A 17,641-nucleotide genomic window follows, 5' to 3' on the forward strand; every position below is an offset into this window, starting at 1 on the left:
TTTTGGGTTTTAACTGGCTAAGCCATTTGAAGACCAGATAAATCTTTATTGAGTGATGTCTTTATTCTGCTAATATTGACTAACATTTTACAGCCCTGCACATACTCTGTCTGAAGCCACTGCCCTTAAAATCACAGCCCTATTTACATTTCTACTGAACAAAATTCAAAAGTAAACAGGGTGTCACTTCCAAGGTACTTAAGAATTAACCTGTGGTTGGGTGTAAAGCACACATCTGGCCTGAGCTGTGCTGCCTGAGGACAGGTTCAACAGAGCATTGCAAAGTTTCACAAGTCATTAGAAAGAAAAAATTGTAAGGAGAGAAAAATCTTTGCTTCATGGAATTAGAATGATACCAAGACATGAACATGACCTTTCTCTTGGCTGGCAAAAGCTCTACACAGCTATTAAGTACAGGATATATTTACTGGGCATAAATATTATGAAAGCTTGCTTAAAAGCAGCTGCATATAAATTGATTTGAAAATTACATCATATTTTATAACTTTTCACGATTTTCTATTTTTTTCAGATTTGGGCTTTTTAGAAAACCCTTTTTTTTTTTTTTTTAAGAAAACTTCTGTGTAATCTTTTGTTCCCTGTTTTGCCAGGGAGTTGGATAAGTAAAGCTGCTACAAACACAAAAAAGGATAAAAGGCTGGAAGGGGAAGAAAACTGTGTGAAGGAGCATTTAAACATTCTTAGCTTTCCCCTGTTACCAAATAAAACGTCTTAACTTGATAATAAATGAATTCTAATGTTGATTCAATACAGAAAACTGCCTTTTTAACTGGTTCTTAGATTCCCATAAGAATGCTGGAAGTTCATTTTGCTCTGTTTCAAAGCACAGTTTCCATTTCTTTGCAGGAGGAGGAATGTATTCTGTGTCCTGAAGAATTACAGCAAATTGGATGTATGTTTGGCCCAGAGACCACACAGAAGCACAAATCCAATGTCATGCCTGTGGAGCAGGTGCTCTAACACTCCCTGGAACAAAATGAGCAGGCCCAGCATGACACTCCTAATTGCTCCTAATCTTTTCTTTTTTTTTCTTTTTTTTTTTGCTTTAAACTGAGTAATTTGCACATTTTGGTTCAAGCAGATGATTTATTTCCCTTAATTACTGCACCCAACCTATACTGGGTAGGTTTAATTAGTTTCAAAGCAGGCTGAGAAAGACACTGGTAGTAACCAAGGCCAAGAGAAAGAAGATTTCAGCTACCTCTTAATATTATTTACCCTCCAACAGCTTAGTTAAACTGCCTAACAACTTTTGGATTTGGTTAATTTTGTCAACTGCTTTGTCAGCCTTAAATTCAGGTGCTGAGGTTCAATGGGGGAAGCACCCCTTAGAACCCCCCCTGAGGCCCTGGCACAGGTGTAATCGCAGCATAACGAGTGGTGCTGCCACGTGAGGTGTATTTACCCGAGTCAGTACCACCTGTGTTGCTCAAGAGCAGTGGAGGGAACTGGAATCAGATTGATTTACAGTCATTTGGGGCCATGTGTTCTCTCAGCTTGCCAGGAGAGCCTCTCTGAGCTCACTGGATGCTCAAGCAGGAGACAGGAGCAGAGATCTCAGACTACCTGCTCTGGAAGGTCCCACATAACACAACTTTTTTCATGAGGAGAAGTTGTATACCACAGCCTCAGAGGAGGGATTTTCCCTGATTCTTGCACTAGGGAGTGGGAGAGAATCTAATTCTTTTCACAGGAGTTCCCTGATATGTGGGTGCAGAGTCAAGAACAGCCCAAGCCCTGTGGGGACTGTTCAGTCGCCCTCCTGGAGCCCAAAAGATTCCCCCAAAGTCCTGTTATCTGGTGGAATTGAAAGCCCCAGAGCTGGAAGGCTCCTGTCAGTGCCCTCTGGAGTGATAAGAGTTTTATCACTCAGTGTGTCTCTGCCAGGCTACGTTTTGCAGAAGTGGTGACAGAAGGAGAAGGAACCGTGACATCCCTCACAGCCCCAGGAGGGTGTTTATGTGCCACTTGCAGGTAAATAACACCTTGCAGGTAGGTAATACCTTGTCCATTTCATATCCTTTTAGGGGGCAAAGAAGGTGCCACCCTGATAATCACCACTCCAAACACAGGCATGAAGCTGATTCAGTGATATACAATGAACCAATCCCCCGAGTCCTGCACAACCATCAGCAACCTCCCAAAACTCAGCCCTCTGATTTTCAGCATGTTTTCTGAGAAGCTCCAATGTCAGCAAAAGCACTAACTAGGACAGGTCAGTCAGTTACTTTTGAAAATTCAGCTGTGTCTCCCAGATTAACATTGCTCTGCCAGGGACTTCCAAAGCTCCTGCAGATCCTGCAGTTTATTAAAGACCAGGCATCCCCTCGCATGTGAGCAGTAACAACAGCAACAAAGGGAGGGAGACAGACAGGCACTTCAGATCACAGCAGGTTGTAAGCACTTTAATTAATTTTAATTACAAAAATTGCTTGGAGCTGAGGCACTACAGGCTGCCAGTGCAGGTTTGGTCAGGAAGAGCCTGTCCCCAAAGGCATTGAAGGTCACCCCCCAAACTTGCAGGCAGCATTGCCATTGCCATTTTTGTCACACTCGGGCACTGCTGTGTTTTCATTTCAGGTTAAAGTTGACAGGAGAGACTTTTATTGCCCTCTTTTGTTAACAGAACAGTTTTCTAACAGCAAACGTTGAGTGGTGTGAGAACACCCTGCTGGGTCTGCCTTTAACACTGCACATGAACTACTTGCACAGACACTTGTAACCCACGGCAGGTGGGCCAGTGGTGAAACAGCCTGGGTTGCCCCACACCTTTCTTTGGCCCATGGAGCTTTCTGTGACCTGAACTTCTCAAAAGTGAAACCCATCTGAACAGCCCATTAGGTTTTGCTTTACTCAGTGGAGCCAAAGCCATTAAAAAGAATGTGTTGTGTTCACCATCAGCAATGGGAAAAAATTCTCAGTCCCGTTTCTAGCAGCCCGTAGCCTCTTGATTTTCCAGACAAACAGAATGGACATCTGGAATTCTCCCAGAGTGACTTTTTAAAGAAATAAACAGCCAGTGCTCCTTGAGATGAAAAAGCTGAGTGGAAGTACAGTTTGGGGTAAGGAGAACAAGGCAAGAAATCTGCTGCAAAAGTGAGACAGTAAGAAAGGAACCCACATGGTCTTGAGAACTTCCTCCTTCTTGGACAATGTAGAGAAGTGTCCAGGCACATTTATCTTCACTCTCTTCCTCAGAGACTTTCTTCAGAGGCCTTTTCCTTCCAGATATTCCTACAGAGGGTCACTGCTGTTTCTCAAGTGATTCAGGCCCTGCCCCATCTGCCCCAGACTGTACATTCCTGAGTGGAACATACCCACTGAACTTATATTTTCTGCCTCCTTGGCACTTATGCTGCAAAACCAAACTTTTCATTTTTGTGAAAACTGCCCCACTCTTTTTTTCCTCACAGTACCTTATGGACAGTGTAAGCTGGCAGATTTTCCCTCTGAACATATGGGTCTCACTGATAAAGCCTATCTCCAGCACTTAGTCCGTGCTGTGCAGTCTGTGCCACCTCAGCTGCATCCCGCCCGTGTTTGGGAGGCTCTAAAACCCTTCCACTAAAACAAAACAGCAACTTGGAGATGTGTTAATGTTCAAAACCCCTGGTGTGATTCTACAGTTATTAATTAGCACATCCAACAAGGTGCCTGCCCTCTGAAGGGCATTAAAATCCCATGAGACAGAGGCTGAAGAGCAGGGACCTACTACACCGGGTTAAGCTGAACAGCTGGAGGTGTTTTTCAGCACCATTAAAAATAAATAAATAAACCTTTTCAGCTGCTTTTCAGCCCCGTGTCGTGGCTCTCAAATCATTCTAAACATGACAGAAAAAAAAATTCCATCATTATTAAAGGGCCCTCGGTGACTCACAGAACAAAAGCTGCACACCTGAAGCGTTGGTACTCACAGTGTATTTCATTGTCATCAGTCCCTTCAGCCTCGTGGCTGGGAACTTGCTGCTGTCTGGAGAGAGTTGGGGGAAAGGGTTTTGGGGTCCGTGTCCAGACCTTGATGAGCTCTTTGGAGTCATTGCCATGGATGGTTCTGTCTTGCATCGGGTTCTGTCTTGCACTGGGTCCATGGCTGGAGTCAAGGCAGGGCAAGCCCTGCTCCTCCCTGCCTGCACCATGGGAGAATCCACCCACGAGCACAGACCAGGCTGCCCCTGCCCAAGGACCACTCCAGGGGGCCTAGGATGCCCCGTCTCCATCAACCCCCAGCCCCCAGCCCACAGGGATTGCTGCTCACCTTTGGCATCTCTCTCTGCAGGCCCCTGCAAGGAAAAGAAAGGTGGGAGGCAGAGTTCCTGCACAGCCCTGACTTTCCATGCTCTGGGCTGTGCAGTGAAGGTGATGGGCTGAACCTCCACATCTCACTCAGAGAGGGATTTTTCAAGCCCAGCCTATAAAACAGTGAATCCCCTTTCCCAGCCTGGCCTCTCCCAGGCTCTCAGCAGCTGTGCACAGGATGGGAGCCAATGTGTGCCTGGCGCAGGGCACCTCTTTGGCAAAGTCTTTATCATCTCAGCAGCTTTACTTCCCTCATTTGACAAATGAAAGGCCTAAGAGGCTCAGCTTCCTGTGAAATGGGGTAAGGATCCAGCCATTCTAGACCAGCATGGGTCAGAGAACAGCAGCCCTGCATTAAGTGCAATTTTGGCCTCAGATTTTCCCCTTGATATCCCCAAATCACTCACCTTTCCTCACAAAACAGTAGGTGGATGCAGCCAGGAGGAAGAGAGAGATGGTTACCAATCCTGTCCTGATGTCTTGGGAAAAGGTCTGAAAGCCCAGGGGATTGGTATCTGGGGGCAGTGAAGCTGTTGGGGAAGATGGGGAATTATGGGGAGTGGAAGCAGAGAGCAGAATACCCCCTTAGATCCAAGCGAGGTCCTGGCTGATGAACCTCTCAATGTCCTGCGGTTGGCAGCTGGGCAGCCTTGGCCCAGTGCTGAGGAACATTGGGTGTGAGGGAGGGAATCACTCACCATTGGTGGCTCTCCCTGCCTGGGAGTTGGACCCACTGCCTGGGAGGAGAAAGGCACAGGCTGAGAATCTGCAGCTCCCCCAGGTACTGCACAGATTCAGCCACCGTGGGGACCCCCTGATCCACCATCTGTCAGCTGTGGGGATCAATAAATGAATGCCCTGCACAGCTATGGCTCTGCATTAGATCTGGTACCACCACTCTCCCCTTTCCATGATGCTGGGGCAGGAGAGGAACAGGATTCTCTCCTGGGACTGGAAAGAGTGTCCCTGGTGGCAAGGGCTGGGCTGAACTGCACACTGACCGCCAGCATCCCAACTGCCTGGGGATATGCCATGAGGTGGGGCAGGGCAGGTTCCCCTCCCTCACCTGGGCTCTGAGGGGCCTGGGAGTGTTTCCTGCCCATCCCCCACTGCCAGGACTCACCTGTGACTCTCAGGTTCTGGGGAGCACTGAGGGCAGAGTTCCTCACTCGGTTGCTGTTGTCCTTGTGCTGGTATCCACATGTGTATGTCCCCGTGCTCCGCCTCGTCGTGGTGAAGAGCATGTAGTAGGTCCCCTTCCAGTGTTGGGCTTTCAGGCTGTGAAACTCCACCCCATCCTTGCAGAAGACAATTCGGGTGACAGGAGACCTCATGACTATTTGGCACCGAAACAAAATCTGTTCTCCCTCCTGTGCTGCATCCAAAGTGACATTGGTTTTCATATGGAGGGACGGAGCTGGGAGGTCACCTGCAGAGACGGCAAAGGGATGGCCCAGGACAGTGTAACTCTTGTCAGGGCTCGAAAAAGACTCTGTTCTGCAAGGGAAGGAGTTTCTCCTCCAGGAGTTCACACTTGGGAACCCCTTCCCATCTCCAGCCCCACACAAATCCTTTCACAAGACCTATCCCTGTACTCACCATCCCCTGGGGAGCTGCAGATGTCCTGGGCCATCACACCAGCACCTGCATCGTGGGGCACAGAGAGTTTTGGTCAGAGGGGCAACAACCCAGCTCAGCCCATGCACCCCGTCCACGTTCCCACTGCTGAGCCTGTGCTGAGCAGGAACCATTCAACCCATGGGACTCCATCCTGAGTGCCTTGTCTCCAGGCTTGACACCTTCCCAAGCTTGTTTTCATTGGGTTTGTGGTTCCAGGTGGATGCTTCTGGTATAATCTCACACCATAAACAACATACTTAGCATAGCCTAGAGAATGGCCTTAGATGGGTCACAGCCCCTTTTGATGAGAAATAGAATTGCACTGGAACATGCTTACCCTGAGGGGTGTTTCCCAACCTTTAATGTGATTCTCTAAATGCACCTAAATGTCACTCTTTTGACCTCCCCTGGTCAAAATTTTCTGGTCAGGACTTGGAGCTGTCTGGTCTATTGGGATCTGTCCTCAACCATGGCAAGGGGGTGGAACGAGATGATCTTTAAGGTCCCTTCTAACCCAAACCATTCTATGATTCCATGATTCTCCAAACTCCAGAAAACTTTGGAAAGTTGGTGAGAAAACAAAAATAAAAGCTTTGAGCAACAACAAAATAACCAGTTAGAGTTGATCCCAGAGCACAGAATGTGTCAGAAATTTCCACACAGAGTTTATGGAAAAGAGGGCAGCTTGGAAGAAAAATGGAAAAACAATCAGTGCCATTTTCAATCCTATGTTATCAAGATACCTCCAAATTGATTCAAGAGAGCAACTGAGGGAGAGCAGAACAGCCCCCTCGTATGCTGAATTGTGAAGGAACAAGGTATTTCCTCCCACAAATTTTTCTGATTGTTTGTTTTAACCCAGTCAAACCAATGAAGAAAGGCCAGGGCTTGTCTGTCCTCTAGAAACAGTATAAGGGCAGGCTGGGGTTTGCTGGGCAGTCACACACTCCCAAGGGCTCAAGGCATGGAGAGGGTTCAGCAATGCAACCTCAAGCCCCTGCGCTCTGGTGCTGCTTGAAGTGGGGGGGGGGGGGTGTCCCTCTCTCAGGGAGGGGATTAGGGGATGGTTGCAACTTGAGGCTGAGCTGGGCAGGTGGAATCTGGAGAGCTGAAGGCACCTGAAGTGCAATTTGTTGTGCTCTGGCTCCGTCCCTCTCTCCAGAGAATGCTCTTGGTGCCATCAATCCTTGCCCAAACTGGCAGGGGGATGTGTTGTGTAGCTTGACTGTTTCCCTGTCAGGGATGCAGGATTCATACAGGGGGGTGAAGCTGCTTTGGGACAGTTTAGGGGAGGTGATCTGAAAGCTCCTGTCCTGAGCTCCCCACCATCCTGTTTTGGGTGCCCTGTGAGTCTGGAGAAAGGTGAGGGCATTGGACACAGAGATGCAGGAGGAAGGTGGGGAGTGTAGACTGGAGGGCTGCTGAGCAGGGCAGGACAGAGCCTGCCCCAGGCACAAGGCAGAACCCAGGGAAAGGGTGTGTGGAGCAGCCGTGCAGCAATGAGGGGCAGAGCTGCTTTGGGGAGGGCAGGAGGACGATTGCTTCCTGCAGCTCCCATGGACCTGAGCAATGGGGGTGATTTTCAACCCCTCTGAGGGGGTTTGAGTCATAGAGTGAGACTTGGCAAATGCTGAAATGCCTTAAGGAGCCAGAGGCATCCACCTGGAACCACAAACCCACCCAAAATTGGCTCTGATGCGATAAAGATTCCTCCGTGGCTAAGACCCAAAATGCTCCTGCTGTGCAATGGCTTGAATTTGGGGTGCATGTTGGGGGCTGCTGATGCTGAAACCCAAGACCCTCAACTGCCCCAGAGCAAACCTTTCCCTATCCTCCCAACAGCCCAGAACATGCCAGGGGGCAGCTCCCTCACCTGGGCTCTGTGGGGCCTGGGAGTGTTTCCTTGGAGTGTGCCCATTGCCATGACTCACCTGCGAAGCTCAGGTTCTTAGAAGCACTGAGGGCAGAGTTCCTCACTCGATTGCTGTTGTTCTTGTGCTGGTATCCACATGTGTATGTCCCTGTGCTCCCCCTTGTCATGGGGAGGAGCACGTAGTAGGTCCCCTTCCGATGTTGAGCTCTCAGGCTGTGCACCTCGACCCCATCCTTGCAGAAGATGATTCGGGTGGCAGGAGACTTCTGATCAATTACGCACCAAAACAAAACCTGTTCGTCATCCTGTGCAGCAGTGGGGATCATAGAGAGATCAGGAGCTGGGAGGTCACCTGGAGAGGTGGAAGAGTAATGGCCCAAGAATTTGTTACTGTTGTAAGGGCTGGGAAATACCTCGGCTCCGGGAGGAGTGAATTTCTTCTCCAGGGATTCACACAGGGAACAAAGCCCTTTCCAGTTTCCATCTCCAGCCCCAAACAATTCCCTCTACAGGACGTGTCCCTGTACTCACCATCCCCTGGGGAGCTGCAGATGTCCTGGGCCATCACACCAGCACCTGCACCATGGGGCACAGAGGGTTTTGGTCAGAAGGGCAGCAACTCAGCTCGGCCCCGTGCCGCTCTCCACGTTCCCACTGCTAAGGCTGCGCTAGGCCAGAACCTTCCCAGCCACGTGGCTCCATTCTGCAGGTCCTTTGTCTCCTGTTTGACACTTCTCCAAACCCATTTTGGTTGGTTTTGTGGTTCCAGGTGGATGCCTCTGGCTCCCTGAAGCACTTAAGCATCTGCCAAGTCTCATGCCATGAACCAGACTCCCTTAGAGGGGCTGGAAATCGCTCCCATTGCTCAGAGGTCCATGGGAGCTGTGGGAAGCAACTGTCCTCCTGCCCTCCCTAAAGCAGCTCTTTCCCCTGTGCTCCACACACCCTTTTCCACGTGTCCTGCCCTGTGCCTAGGTCGGGCCCTGTCCTGCCCTGCTCAGCAGCCCTCCAGTGCTGAGCCCCAAGGCAAAGCCAGCCCCCAACTCACTCAGCACCAGCAGCAGCAGCAGGAGGAGGAGGAGGAGGAGGAAGGCCAGGCGAGCAGGAGACAGCCTGGCACATCCCAGCTGCCCCAGCATTGTTTGGGCACTGCAGGAACACCTCTCCTGGAAGCGTCTGCTGTGGGCTGAGCTCTGCACAGCGCTTCAAGAGCTGCCTGGCCCATGCCTTGCAGAGCAGCTGGGACTGGTCCTGCTGCCTGTCTGTGGCCAGCAGGGCCTTTCCCACGAGGAGGGGCTGTGGCGAGCGGGGGCCCTGCCTCAGCCCCCACTGCGGCCGCTGCGCCTGCAGAGCCCCCGCTTTCATTTCCGGACACCGTGAGCCCGGAGCATGAGTCGTGTTTGCCTGTCCCTCTGGGGCAGCATCCTCCCTGCAAAGCCCTCCTGCCCCTTGGCCCCCACCCTGCTCTGCCCTGCTCTCACTGCTCCTCCCAGCTCTTCTGCCACATGGAGACAAGGGATTCTCCAAGGGGAAACTGGCCATGGGCACAAGTGGCTCCAGAGCTCTTGGGATGGCAGCCAAGGCCATGGGGGTTCGAGTGGTTCTTTCTCCAGGAAGTGCCAACAATGCTCCATTGTGAAGAAACCCCCCAAGGCCTTTCTGGGCAGTCCTTGTGCTGAGGAGTTTCTTGGAAGGGCCTGTCCACTAATGCAGCCCCTATGGGGAATAAAGAGGATGAGATGGACATCTGGGTGTGGTTTTAGGGCTGTGACCTTGTTGGGATCAGGGCGATATGGGGGATTGTTCCCATGGCTGGTGTTGCAATGCAGCCACACGAGTGTTCATGAGATGCTGGCTGAGAAGATGAGGAGCAGGAGTTGCCTGTTACGTGAGAGAGCAGCTGGAGCCCATGGAGCTCCCCTGGGGATATGTGGAACTGCAGGTCCTGCACATGTGTGTCTCAAATGGGACATGAGACTCCAGGTCTGCAGGCCACCCTGGGGTAGTTGCACTGGGAGAAGAGGGTCAGGTTTGGTGCAGCCTGTGCACATCCGTGCAGCACAAAACAGACACAGTTCAGAGCCCAGCTGCAAGTGAGTTATTGCAGAACAGATGAAAAGAGAGCAAAGGTGGGGTGTGAAAAAGCTGCAGACAGTGTTCAAAACAACTGCCACCAAAACCTGAAAGAACTTGGGGGATCTTTCATCAGAAATAGCCTTGACTTTTCACACCTTCAGCCAGTGCAGAGATGTCCCACCTGATAACTAATCTTATACATTTTTTTTGAAGCACATCTGCATGTGTTGCTCTATTTCACCTCCTTTATCTCAAGGCAAAATAGCCATTTATTATTTGTCTGAGTTCAGAGTTCAGGATTATTCATGGTTAGTAATTGTTGCTGAGATTTTTAACAACTAAATCAATATTAGAACAGACCTAACCTGTCTGTGAGACATTGCTGCCCCCGGAGTGTCCAGGATGCCCCACCAACTGCACCTGAAAGCCAAAGGTTCCAGACTTTCTGTCCTGAGGCAAAGGGTTGCTGTACCATTTGTTCAGCCCTGCACTGCAATTGCCGGCTCCTCCCTCTCCAAAACTGATACAAATGAAGATTCCTCCCAGGGAAAAGCTGCCACCACAGAAAGCTCTTGCTGCCCATGGAGTGCCCAGGCTGGCCCACCAACTGCACCAGAGAGCCAAAGGTTCTAGGTTTGCTTTAATGGGGATAAAAAAGCTGTTGTTTGCTTTTTTCAGCCCTGCACTCCAAGTGCCAGTCCCACTGCCCAAATGGCGTACGGACGAAGATTCCTGCCAGACCAAAGGTGCCAGGACAGAAAGCTCTTGCTGCCCAGGGAGTGCCCAGGCTGGCCCAGCAAGTGCACCAGAGAGCCAAAGGTTGCAGGCTTTCTTTGCTGGGGAGAAGGGCTCTTGTTTGCCTTTTTCAGCCCTGCACTACAAGTGCCAGTCTGACTTAAAAGAACATTGCAGGCTGAACGGCCTCAGCTTTCAAAGTAGAATAAGGTTACACCCATTGGTTCTGTGCATCCAGACTCAGGAAATCACTTTGCAGTGTAGCTGTTTGCTTTTTAGTGAGAGACACCATGGAAAGGAAACCAGCAGAAACAGTTTCTGGAGTAGAACTGAAGGAGAGATTTGGTTGAACCTCAGTGCCTGCAACTGTGAGACGTCTCTGCAGGCAGCAAACACAGCTGCCCGTCCTGTAGGCAGCATTCCCCAGGTTCCTCTGACTGGGGCTGAAAACACCTGTGTCTACCAACTACAGCAAAAGCTGAGGTACTCGCAGCTCCATACACATGACTGTTCTTATCTCTGCATAAGTAACACCAGAGTACACTCTTCAAGAAAATCATACATTGCCTTACGTGCTCTAGAAAGCCCAAAACTAGAGATCTACATAATTTCATAGTTTGCCTTCCTAACTGATCAATCACTTCATTCACCCATTTACGATGTCATTGCAGTGATTCTGCATTCATAACTTCAGGAAATCTTATGTTCTCCTGTGTAATACCTTTCTTTGAACACTGTGTATGGCAAATGGAACAGCTCCAAGAATTCAGTCTTTAAGGAAAAAAGAAAAAGAATCACAAACCAATTTAGGCCAGGATTTGCACAAGAGCACATCCCTGGGCTGCAGCCCCAGGTCTGTCAGCAGGGTCTGCCTGTGGACCCCGACATGCCAGGCCACGGGTGGTACCTGATCTGCCCCCACTAACTGGCTTTAGAGCTCCTTCAGCCTCACAGCTGCCTGCTTCCTGCCATTCCAGGTGTCCTGCAGGCTCCTGGGGGATTTCCCCCAGCAGGATAACCAAACACAAGGAAGAATATGGAGTCTCTAATTCGTTGATTTGCCTCACAGGAGCATAAGCACAGGCACAGACACGCACTGTGCAGGGACACTGCACATTGAAGCACTGACTTCTGCCACAAGCTGAGAGTGCCCCTGAGCTGGGCTGGCAAAAGTCTTTCTCCTGCTCTGATCCAGGTGCAGATGTGGGAAAAGGAGCACTCCAGAGGACAGAGCAGCATTACATGTTCCCAGGTTTTCATCATCATCATGGGCTTTGACCATTCACATTTCAAAATCAGACTTGGCTCATTGCAGACTTTTGAGGACTTCACTTTATATGCTGCAGCTTTTAAAGCCCCAGCAGGAACCAAGACCAGACTAAGCTCAACACCAAGACCAAAACTCCATCCTTACAGTGTTTTCTGTTTCTTTAGTCCTAGTCATGCGATTAAAGTTAATTTAGCAATTCCTGTCCTTCATTAACTGAATGAGAGGCTCTAAGCTAAAAATTCGAAAGGCTTTTCCATGTTTCAAAACAGTAAATCTAATTAAATTCAAATTTTATACAACCTTACAACATATTTTAGGTATGCAGAGTAAAAAGATTTAAGAGGCAGGCGAATTACTTACAAGATTTTTATCACCAAATAATTGTTACATTAAGACAGTTTACACACACTACTACGAGATGCTTCAAATAATCCATTATATGTAGCTCGTGAGGCTCATCCTCAGGGAAAAAAACCCACATTTTAGAAAATACTGATGTGACACAGTTTCTCTTCCTTCTTTTTGTTGAGCAGATACATCCAAGGCCATGATTGAGCAGAGTTCTAAGCAGGGTAGGCACATGTTACACCTCTGGGAGGGATGGGCACTCGCTGCAGTGAAGTGCTATAAAAAGCTGATGCTCGGTGACAGTCTCTGCACCTCAGCCTTTAAAAATAACAGCAAACCACAGCAGCAGTGACACCTGAGGAGAAACCCAGGCAGGCTCTGGCACCCTGAGTTGCAGGTAGAGCCCAAGGGCTGTGCTGAGGCTCCCGAGTAACCCAAGAGCCCCGTGTTTGTGGCACAGGGTGTGCCGTGCACAGGGCAGGGTCACAGAGCCCTGGGCACACCCCAGCTCAGCCACCCCTTCCCTCCCCTCACTCAGCCAAAGCCCAGCCTCCCCTCCACCGGGGCTTGGCATCAAACCACCCCCAAAGTTACTCACTATGACAAGGGCCTCCACTCCTGGCCTGTTCTAACCTTTGTGTTCTCAGCTCATCACAAGCTCAGCCTCTGACCCTGAGCCTCTGCCACACACTGGGCACTGGGCTGGGGCACAGCTCTGCCATCCCCCACAAACACTCCCGTCCTCCCTGACCCACTGGACGAGATCTGCTCCAGTCTCACTTCATCAGGCTCCTGATCATCTCCAGGTGATGGTTCCCTGCCATCAGGTGCACCTAGGCCACTTGAACTTGTGACTCCTCTCACTGGAACACCCTGAAAATAATGTGCTGCCTACCCCTGAGGTTGGTTAGGTTTGAGGTTTATGTGAAGACAGCAGACATTTAAGTGAAAAATACAGTGTCAGCCAGTCACAGTGACCATACAGAAAAGAGAGGTAAAAGAAATGCCTCTGAGTTCTCTCTGATTCTCAACCCAACGCTGTTAAATACATAATACACCTCTACACATACAGCTTCCCTGAGCTACATATAAACGTGTGTAGGAACATGCACGTCTTAGAAAAAAGGCGCAAACAAAAGCAAATGGAGTTCAGACAGCACCGAGCAGAGGTGAGGGCAGCAGTGGGTCCCAAGTGACCAGGCCTCACCTCCCTGCCGAGGGACAGCGGGTGGGGACGCCGGGGCTGCGGAGGGTCCAGCGGACCTTCCCTCTCACCTCAGCGCACCTACGAGCCACACGATGTGTCGGTGCCGGGCGGCGGCTCCCCCGCGGTCCCTCCCGTCCCATCCCCTCCCCTGTGCTTCCCGGGAGCCCCCCGTGACCCCTCCCCGACCCCGGGAGGGAGCATCAGCTCCCGGGGTGTCCGCGCCGGGAGGAACGGGACGAACGGGCTCGGACCCCGCTCCCTCTCGCGGCCGCTTCCCGGGGCAGCTCCCGCTTCCCTCCCTCCCTCCCTCCCAGAATTCAGGGACCCCCCTCGCTGCGCCCGGGCCCACACGGCAGCTCGTGTGGACAGACGGACACACAGACGGACACGCAGACGCTCGTCCTGCTTCGCAAAATTTTATTAGCAAATCGCAGTAACAAATATCTCTGGTTATTTTTGGCAGTCTGTACTACTTCCCACCACGCACACAAAAAAATAATCAGTATTTCTCTTCATAAAAATACATGTAGATTAAAAAAAAAATCAGCACTAAAGTGAGAATAAAAATAGTAATATTTTAATAAAAATACTTAGAGGTTGTTTGTTCTCCCCCTCCTCCCCCAGACTATCACTTCATTTTTCTCCAGGTTCCCTACTGCTCAAAAATAGTATACAGAAAATAGATTTTTCTCCCCCACCAAAGCAAATTCTGGAACACAAATTGTTTTAATGAAGTTTCTGCATTTCCCCTCCCTCCCATGCCTTTCTTTTTCTTTAGTCCCTTAATAAAAAGAACCTGTAGCTTGTTCCTCAAACACCAGCAATGGTAAAGAATGACACCAACACGGGCACAGAGGAGGTGCTGGGGGCCTGTCCTCACCTCACCTGGGCACAGAGATGATGGAGACTGAACATCCTGAGCTGCCTCTCCCAGCTTTGTTAAAACACCTCCTTACATCTTTTATTAATGCACAAATAATAAGCCAGAGCTTATGGCTTCCCACGGCCTTGCACTGCCCTGTCTGGCCTTCCCCTACTCCCCATCTGGCTCAGTAGTTGCCAGGATTTCACATGAGAACAATGACCTCACCTCCCTGAGAGCACAGCCCTGACCCAAACCCAACAGCTATTTTAACCAGGGCTTCATTTGCAGAAGTGCAATTTACCTACACATCCCACAATCTCTAATTTGGGAACGGAAGGTGCTTCTGAAACTCCAGAAATTCAGAAAAACACCACTGGCTTGGAGTTTACTCGATTTTCCACATCCCAGGGAAAGCAGGAGGCAAAATTTGCTGGACAGGTTTTATATTTGTAGTGTTCTCTTTGTGAAATGTGCCCTCCAGACACCGTGTTGTGGTTTAACCCCAACCAGCAACGAGGCCCCAACACAGCCACTCACTCACTGCCCCCGTCCTGGAGGGGAGGAGGACTGGGAATTAAACCTCCTGGGTTACTTTGAGATAAGAACAGTTTTATCATTGAGCTAAAGCAAAATACAATAATAATAACAATAATTAACAATAATGAAAAGGAAAAGAGAGAGCAATAACACCCAAGGAAGACAAGTGATGCCAGTACAACTGCTCACACCCGGCCCAGCCTGAGCAGTGACTGTGCCCCAGCCAGCTCCCCCAGCTCATACATGGAGCACCATTCCATGGTCTGGAATGTCCCTTTGGAATGTGACCACTGAGGTCAGCTGTCCTGGCCATGCTCACTCCCAGCTTCTTGTGCAGCTCCTCACTGGCAGAGCCTGGGAAACAGCAAAGTCCTTCACTTGGGGAAACACCACAGAACAACCCCTAAAACATCAGTGTGATCAACACACCCTCCTGCTGAACCCAAAACACAGACCAGCTACTAACAATAAAATCAACTCTATCCCAGCTGAAACCAGGACACGCTGAAACAACAGGTTTTCCTGTTATTGCTCCCTCTTAACACAGCACGTTTTGAGGACTCTGCCTCAAGAATTACACAGAAAGCTCATAAATACATCTTTTAAACGTGAAGAGAAGCCCGTGCACTGCCCCTTATCCCTTGAGCAGGCACATGTAACAGGCTAAGTGGCAGCACAAGACATGAAATAAAAGGAAATTAAATAAATAGTAGCAAAATGCAGTGCCATACTGGCAGAAACATCCACTCTCCTGCTTCCACAATTCCTGCACCCACATTCTCTTTCCCTTCCTTCAACCTTCCCAGTCCAGGATCACCTTCACTCCCTATGTGTCCCTCTCACACTTCTTCCTCCCCACTGCTTTTTTCCCTCCCACCACCTCCTTCATTTTATGTTTCTTCCATCAAATCCTCCTTTCTGCCTCTCTTCTCCAATGCTTCTCCTACGTTCCCTTCCTTTCACAGAAATACTTTCTTATCAACTGCATTTTAGTCACTACCTAAGCAGGGATACAAAGTTATAAATAAAAGTAGCATGTTTTTATTTCTTTCTTAGAAACTGGAAACCACCTGACAATAGTTTTCAACACCAGTTCACACCTTCTGCTCTAAAACCTCAGCCTAGAAGTGACCAACATAAAGCCAAACAAAACCAGTTTCCTTGTCCATCCATAGTTGTTTCTAATAGGCTTTCTGATTTTTAATTTATTAAATGGCAAAATAAATATGAATTTCTAACAACAAATACATTCAACAAAAAAAATAACCTATTCAAAACACATTTTTTTGGTACCAATTGAACAATACTGGCTTAGAAACCAACAATAGTTAAAATGATGCAACTTCCCAGTGCAAAGATGTTACATCAGTATCAAAGTGCTCACTTCCTCAGTTTTGGATACAGCCCCCTGAATAAAAAGCAGATGTTTGCTGTCTGGGTTACATGTAAATAGCACCTGCACAAATAGGTGTTAACCCATCTCCAATTTGCTGACAATAAATAACATTGACAACAATAACAAAGTCCAGCAGAGACTATTTCTTCAAATACCTGGGGTTCTTAAAGGCCCTGTTTTGGTGAATATCCTGCCATCATCCTGTAAAAACACTGGATTTGGGTGCATGTAAATCACTACAGCATTTTTTCTCTTTTTCATCCAAAAATTGCCTTGGCCTGTGTCATCCTCTCAGTGGCCCCAACTAGTTGTACTCACAACTGGTTGTGTTAGTCCTCAGCCAGAGCACAGTCCTTGTTGCAGTGCAGAACTGTTGCCAAAATCAAAGATGTGCAGTGATATCAGGATTTTCTCCTCAGTGACAGCAGTGACAGAGCCCTGCACACAGCTAACAAACCCTGGCAGAGATCTGCCATCACATATCCATGCCATTAACAAACACCAAAACTGCATTACGAAATGTCCTGACAACTCACTAACAATTTCCCTGACTGAAACAGTAATAATGCACAAAGTCTTCACCACTGTGCAGGACGGGAATTCTTCTGCAGGAAAGGAATATCAGTAGAAATCCAACACCCTGAGTGCAGCCGACATCACAAACAGATTGAAGTATCACTGAAACACTCAAAGCACTCCAACTGGTGCTTGTGCTGTGGCATTTCCCTGGGAATCTCGCTTCCCAGTTTTCCAAGATGCTCAGTAGACATTTAATACCATCACCCAGCTGTTGGTGCTGTTTGACAAGCAAGAAGCATCACACCAATGGCTCAGGGCTGCTTGCTTCAGCAGGGATGGAAGTCTCCTGTGTCTCCTGCCCATGGAATTCTCTTCACATTAGGATATGCTGCTTCTCCTCTGAGGAGGAACTTCTCTTTGGGAAAGATCCTCACTGTCACTCTCACAGTTCCTCTGAAACAGAAAGGCCACAATGTCTCAGGCACGCAAATGAGATACCACACTGCTCCACATGGTGCTCTGATATCATCAGTGCATCATCTGTGGAGGAAAGCAGAGCCAACAGGACCCTCACAGCTGCATTCCAGAAGGTCACAGGCACTTCTGGGGTCCCCCACCCTCCATCACACACAGCTGGGCACAAGAGCAGCAGCAAGTTCCCTCCAGGACTGCTCATATCTCAGCCAGCAGGGTCACGGCCATGGGATCCGAACATCAGCTGCTGCTCCTTTACACAGTTAATGTGGGCAGCACCTCAAAGGTTTATGGAGTCACCAGCTCTCCCTGCACAACATTCCTGTCACAGTAACACCATGTACAGCCCATTAAAGACACACAGAGGATGCCACGGTCCCATCTGGGTTCCCACTCCAAACCGC

The 17,641-nt window shown here is 49.3% G+C and overlaps 2 protein-coding genes and 1 long non-coding RNA gene across 3 annotated transcripts in view; 1 reads left to right on the forward strand and 2 right to left on the reverse strand.

The window, feature by feature from the left end:
* Positions 1-1,911: 1,911 nt before the first annotated feature.
* On the forward strand, positions 1,912-3,767 carry LOC135420681 (uncharacterized). Its single transcript, XR_010433677.1, has 3 exons — positions 1,912-1,995; positions 2,049-2,236; positions 3,435-3,767. It is a non-coding gene; the product is annotated as an uncharacterized LOC135420681 (long non-coding RNA).
* Positions 3,768-4,902: 1,135 nt separating this feature from the next.
* LOC135420610 (uncharacterized) lies at positions 4,903-8,410 on the reverse strand. Its single transcript, XM_064668259.1, has 5 exons — positions 8,342-8,410; positions 7,869-8,162; positions 5,917-5,961; positions 5,319-5,746; positions 4,903-4,944 (listed from the first exon to the last, which is right to left on the reverse strand). Exons 1-5 carry the CDS (start codon positions 8,373-8,375, stop codon positions 4,903-4,905), a joined length of 843 nt encoding a protein of 280 aa, XP_064524329.1. The 5' UTR covers positions 8,376-8,410.
* A 5,436-nt stretch (positions 8,411-13,846) lies between these two features.
* DAPK2 (death associated protein kinase 2) overlaps positions 13,847-17,641 on the reverse strand; it is a 42,498-nt gene continuing 38,703 nt past the window's right edge. The window contains exon 13 of the mRNA XM_064668410.1: positions 13,847-17,216. Within this exon, the coding sequence (XP_064524480.1) occupies positions 17,142-17,216 (75 nt within the window). The 3' untranslated portion in view covers positions 13,847-17,141. The remainder of the gene's footprint in view (positions 17,217-17,641) is intronic.

The sequence above is a fragment of the Pseudopipra pipra genome, chromosome 12 (assembly GCF_036250125.1).
Source record: "Pseudopipra pipra isolate bDixPip1 chromosome 12, bDixPip1.hap1, whole genome shotgun sequence".
Classification (NCBI taxonomy): Eukaryota; Metazoa; Chordata; class Aves; order Passeriformes; family Pipridae; genus Pseudopipra; species Pseudopipra pipra.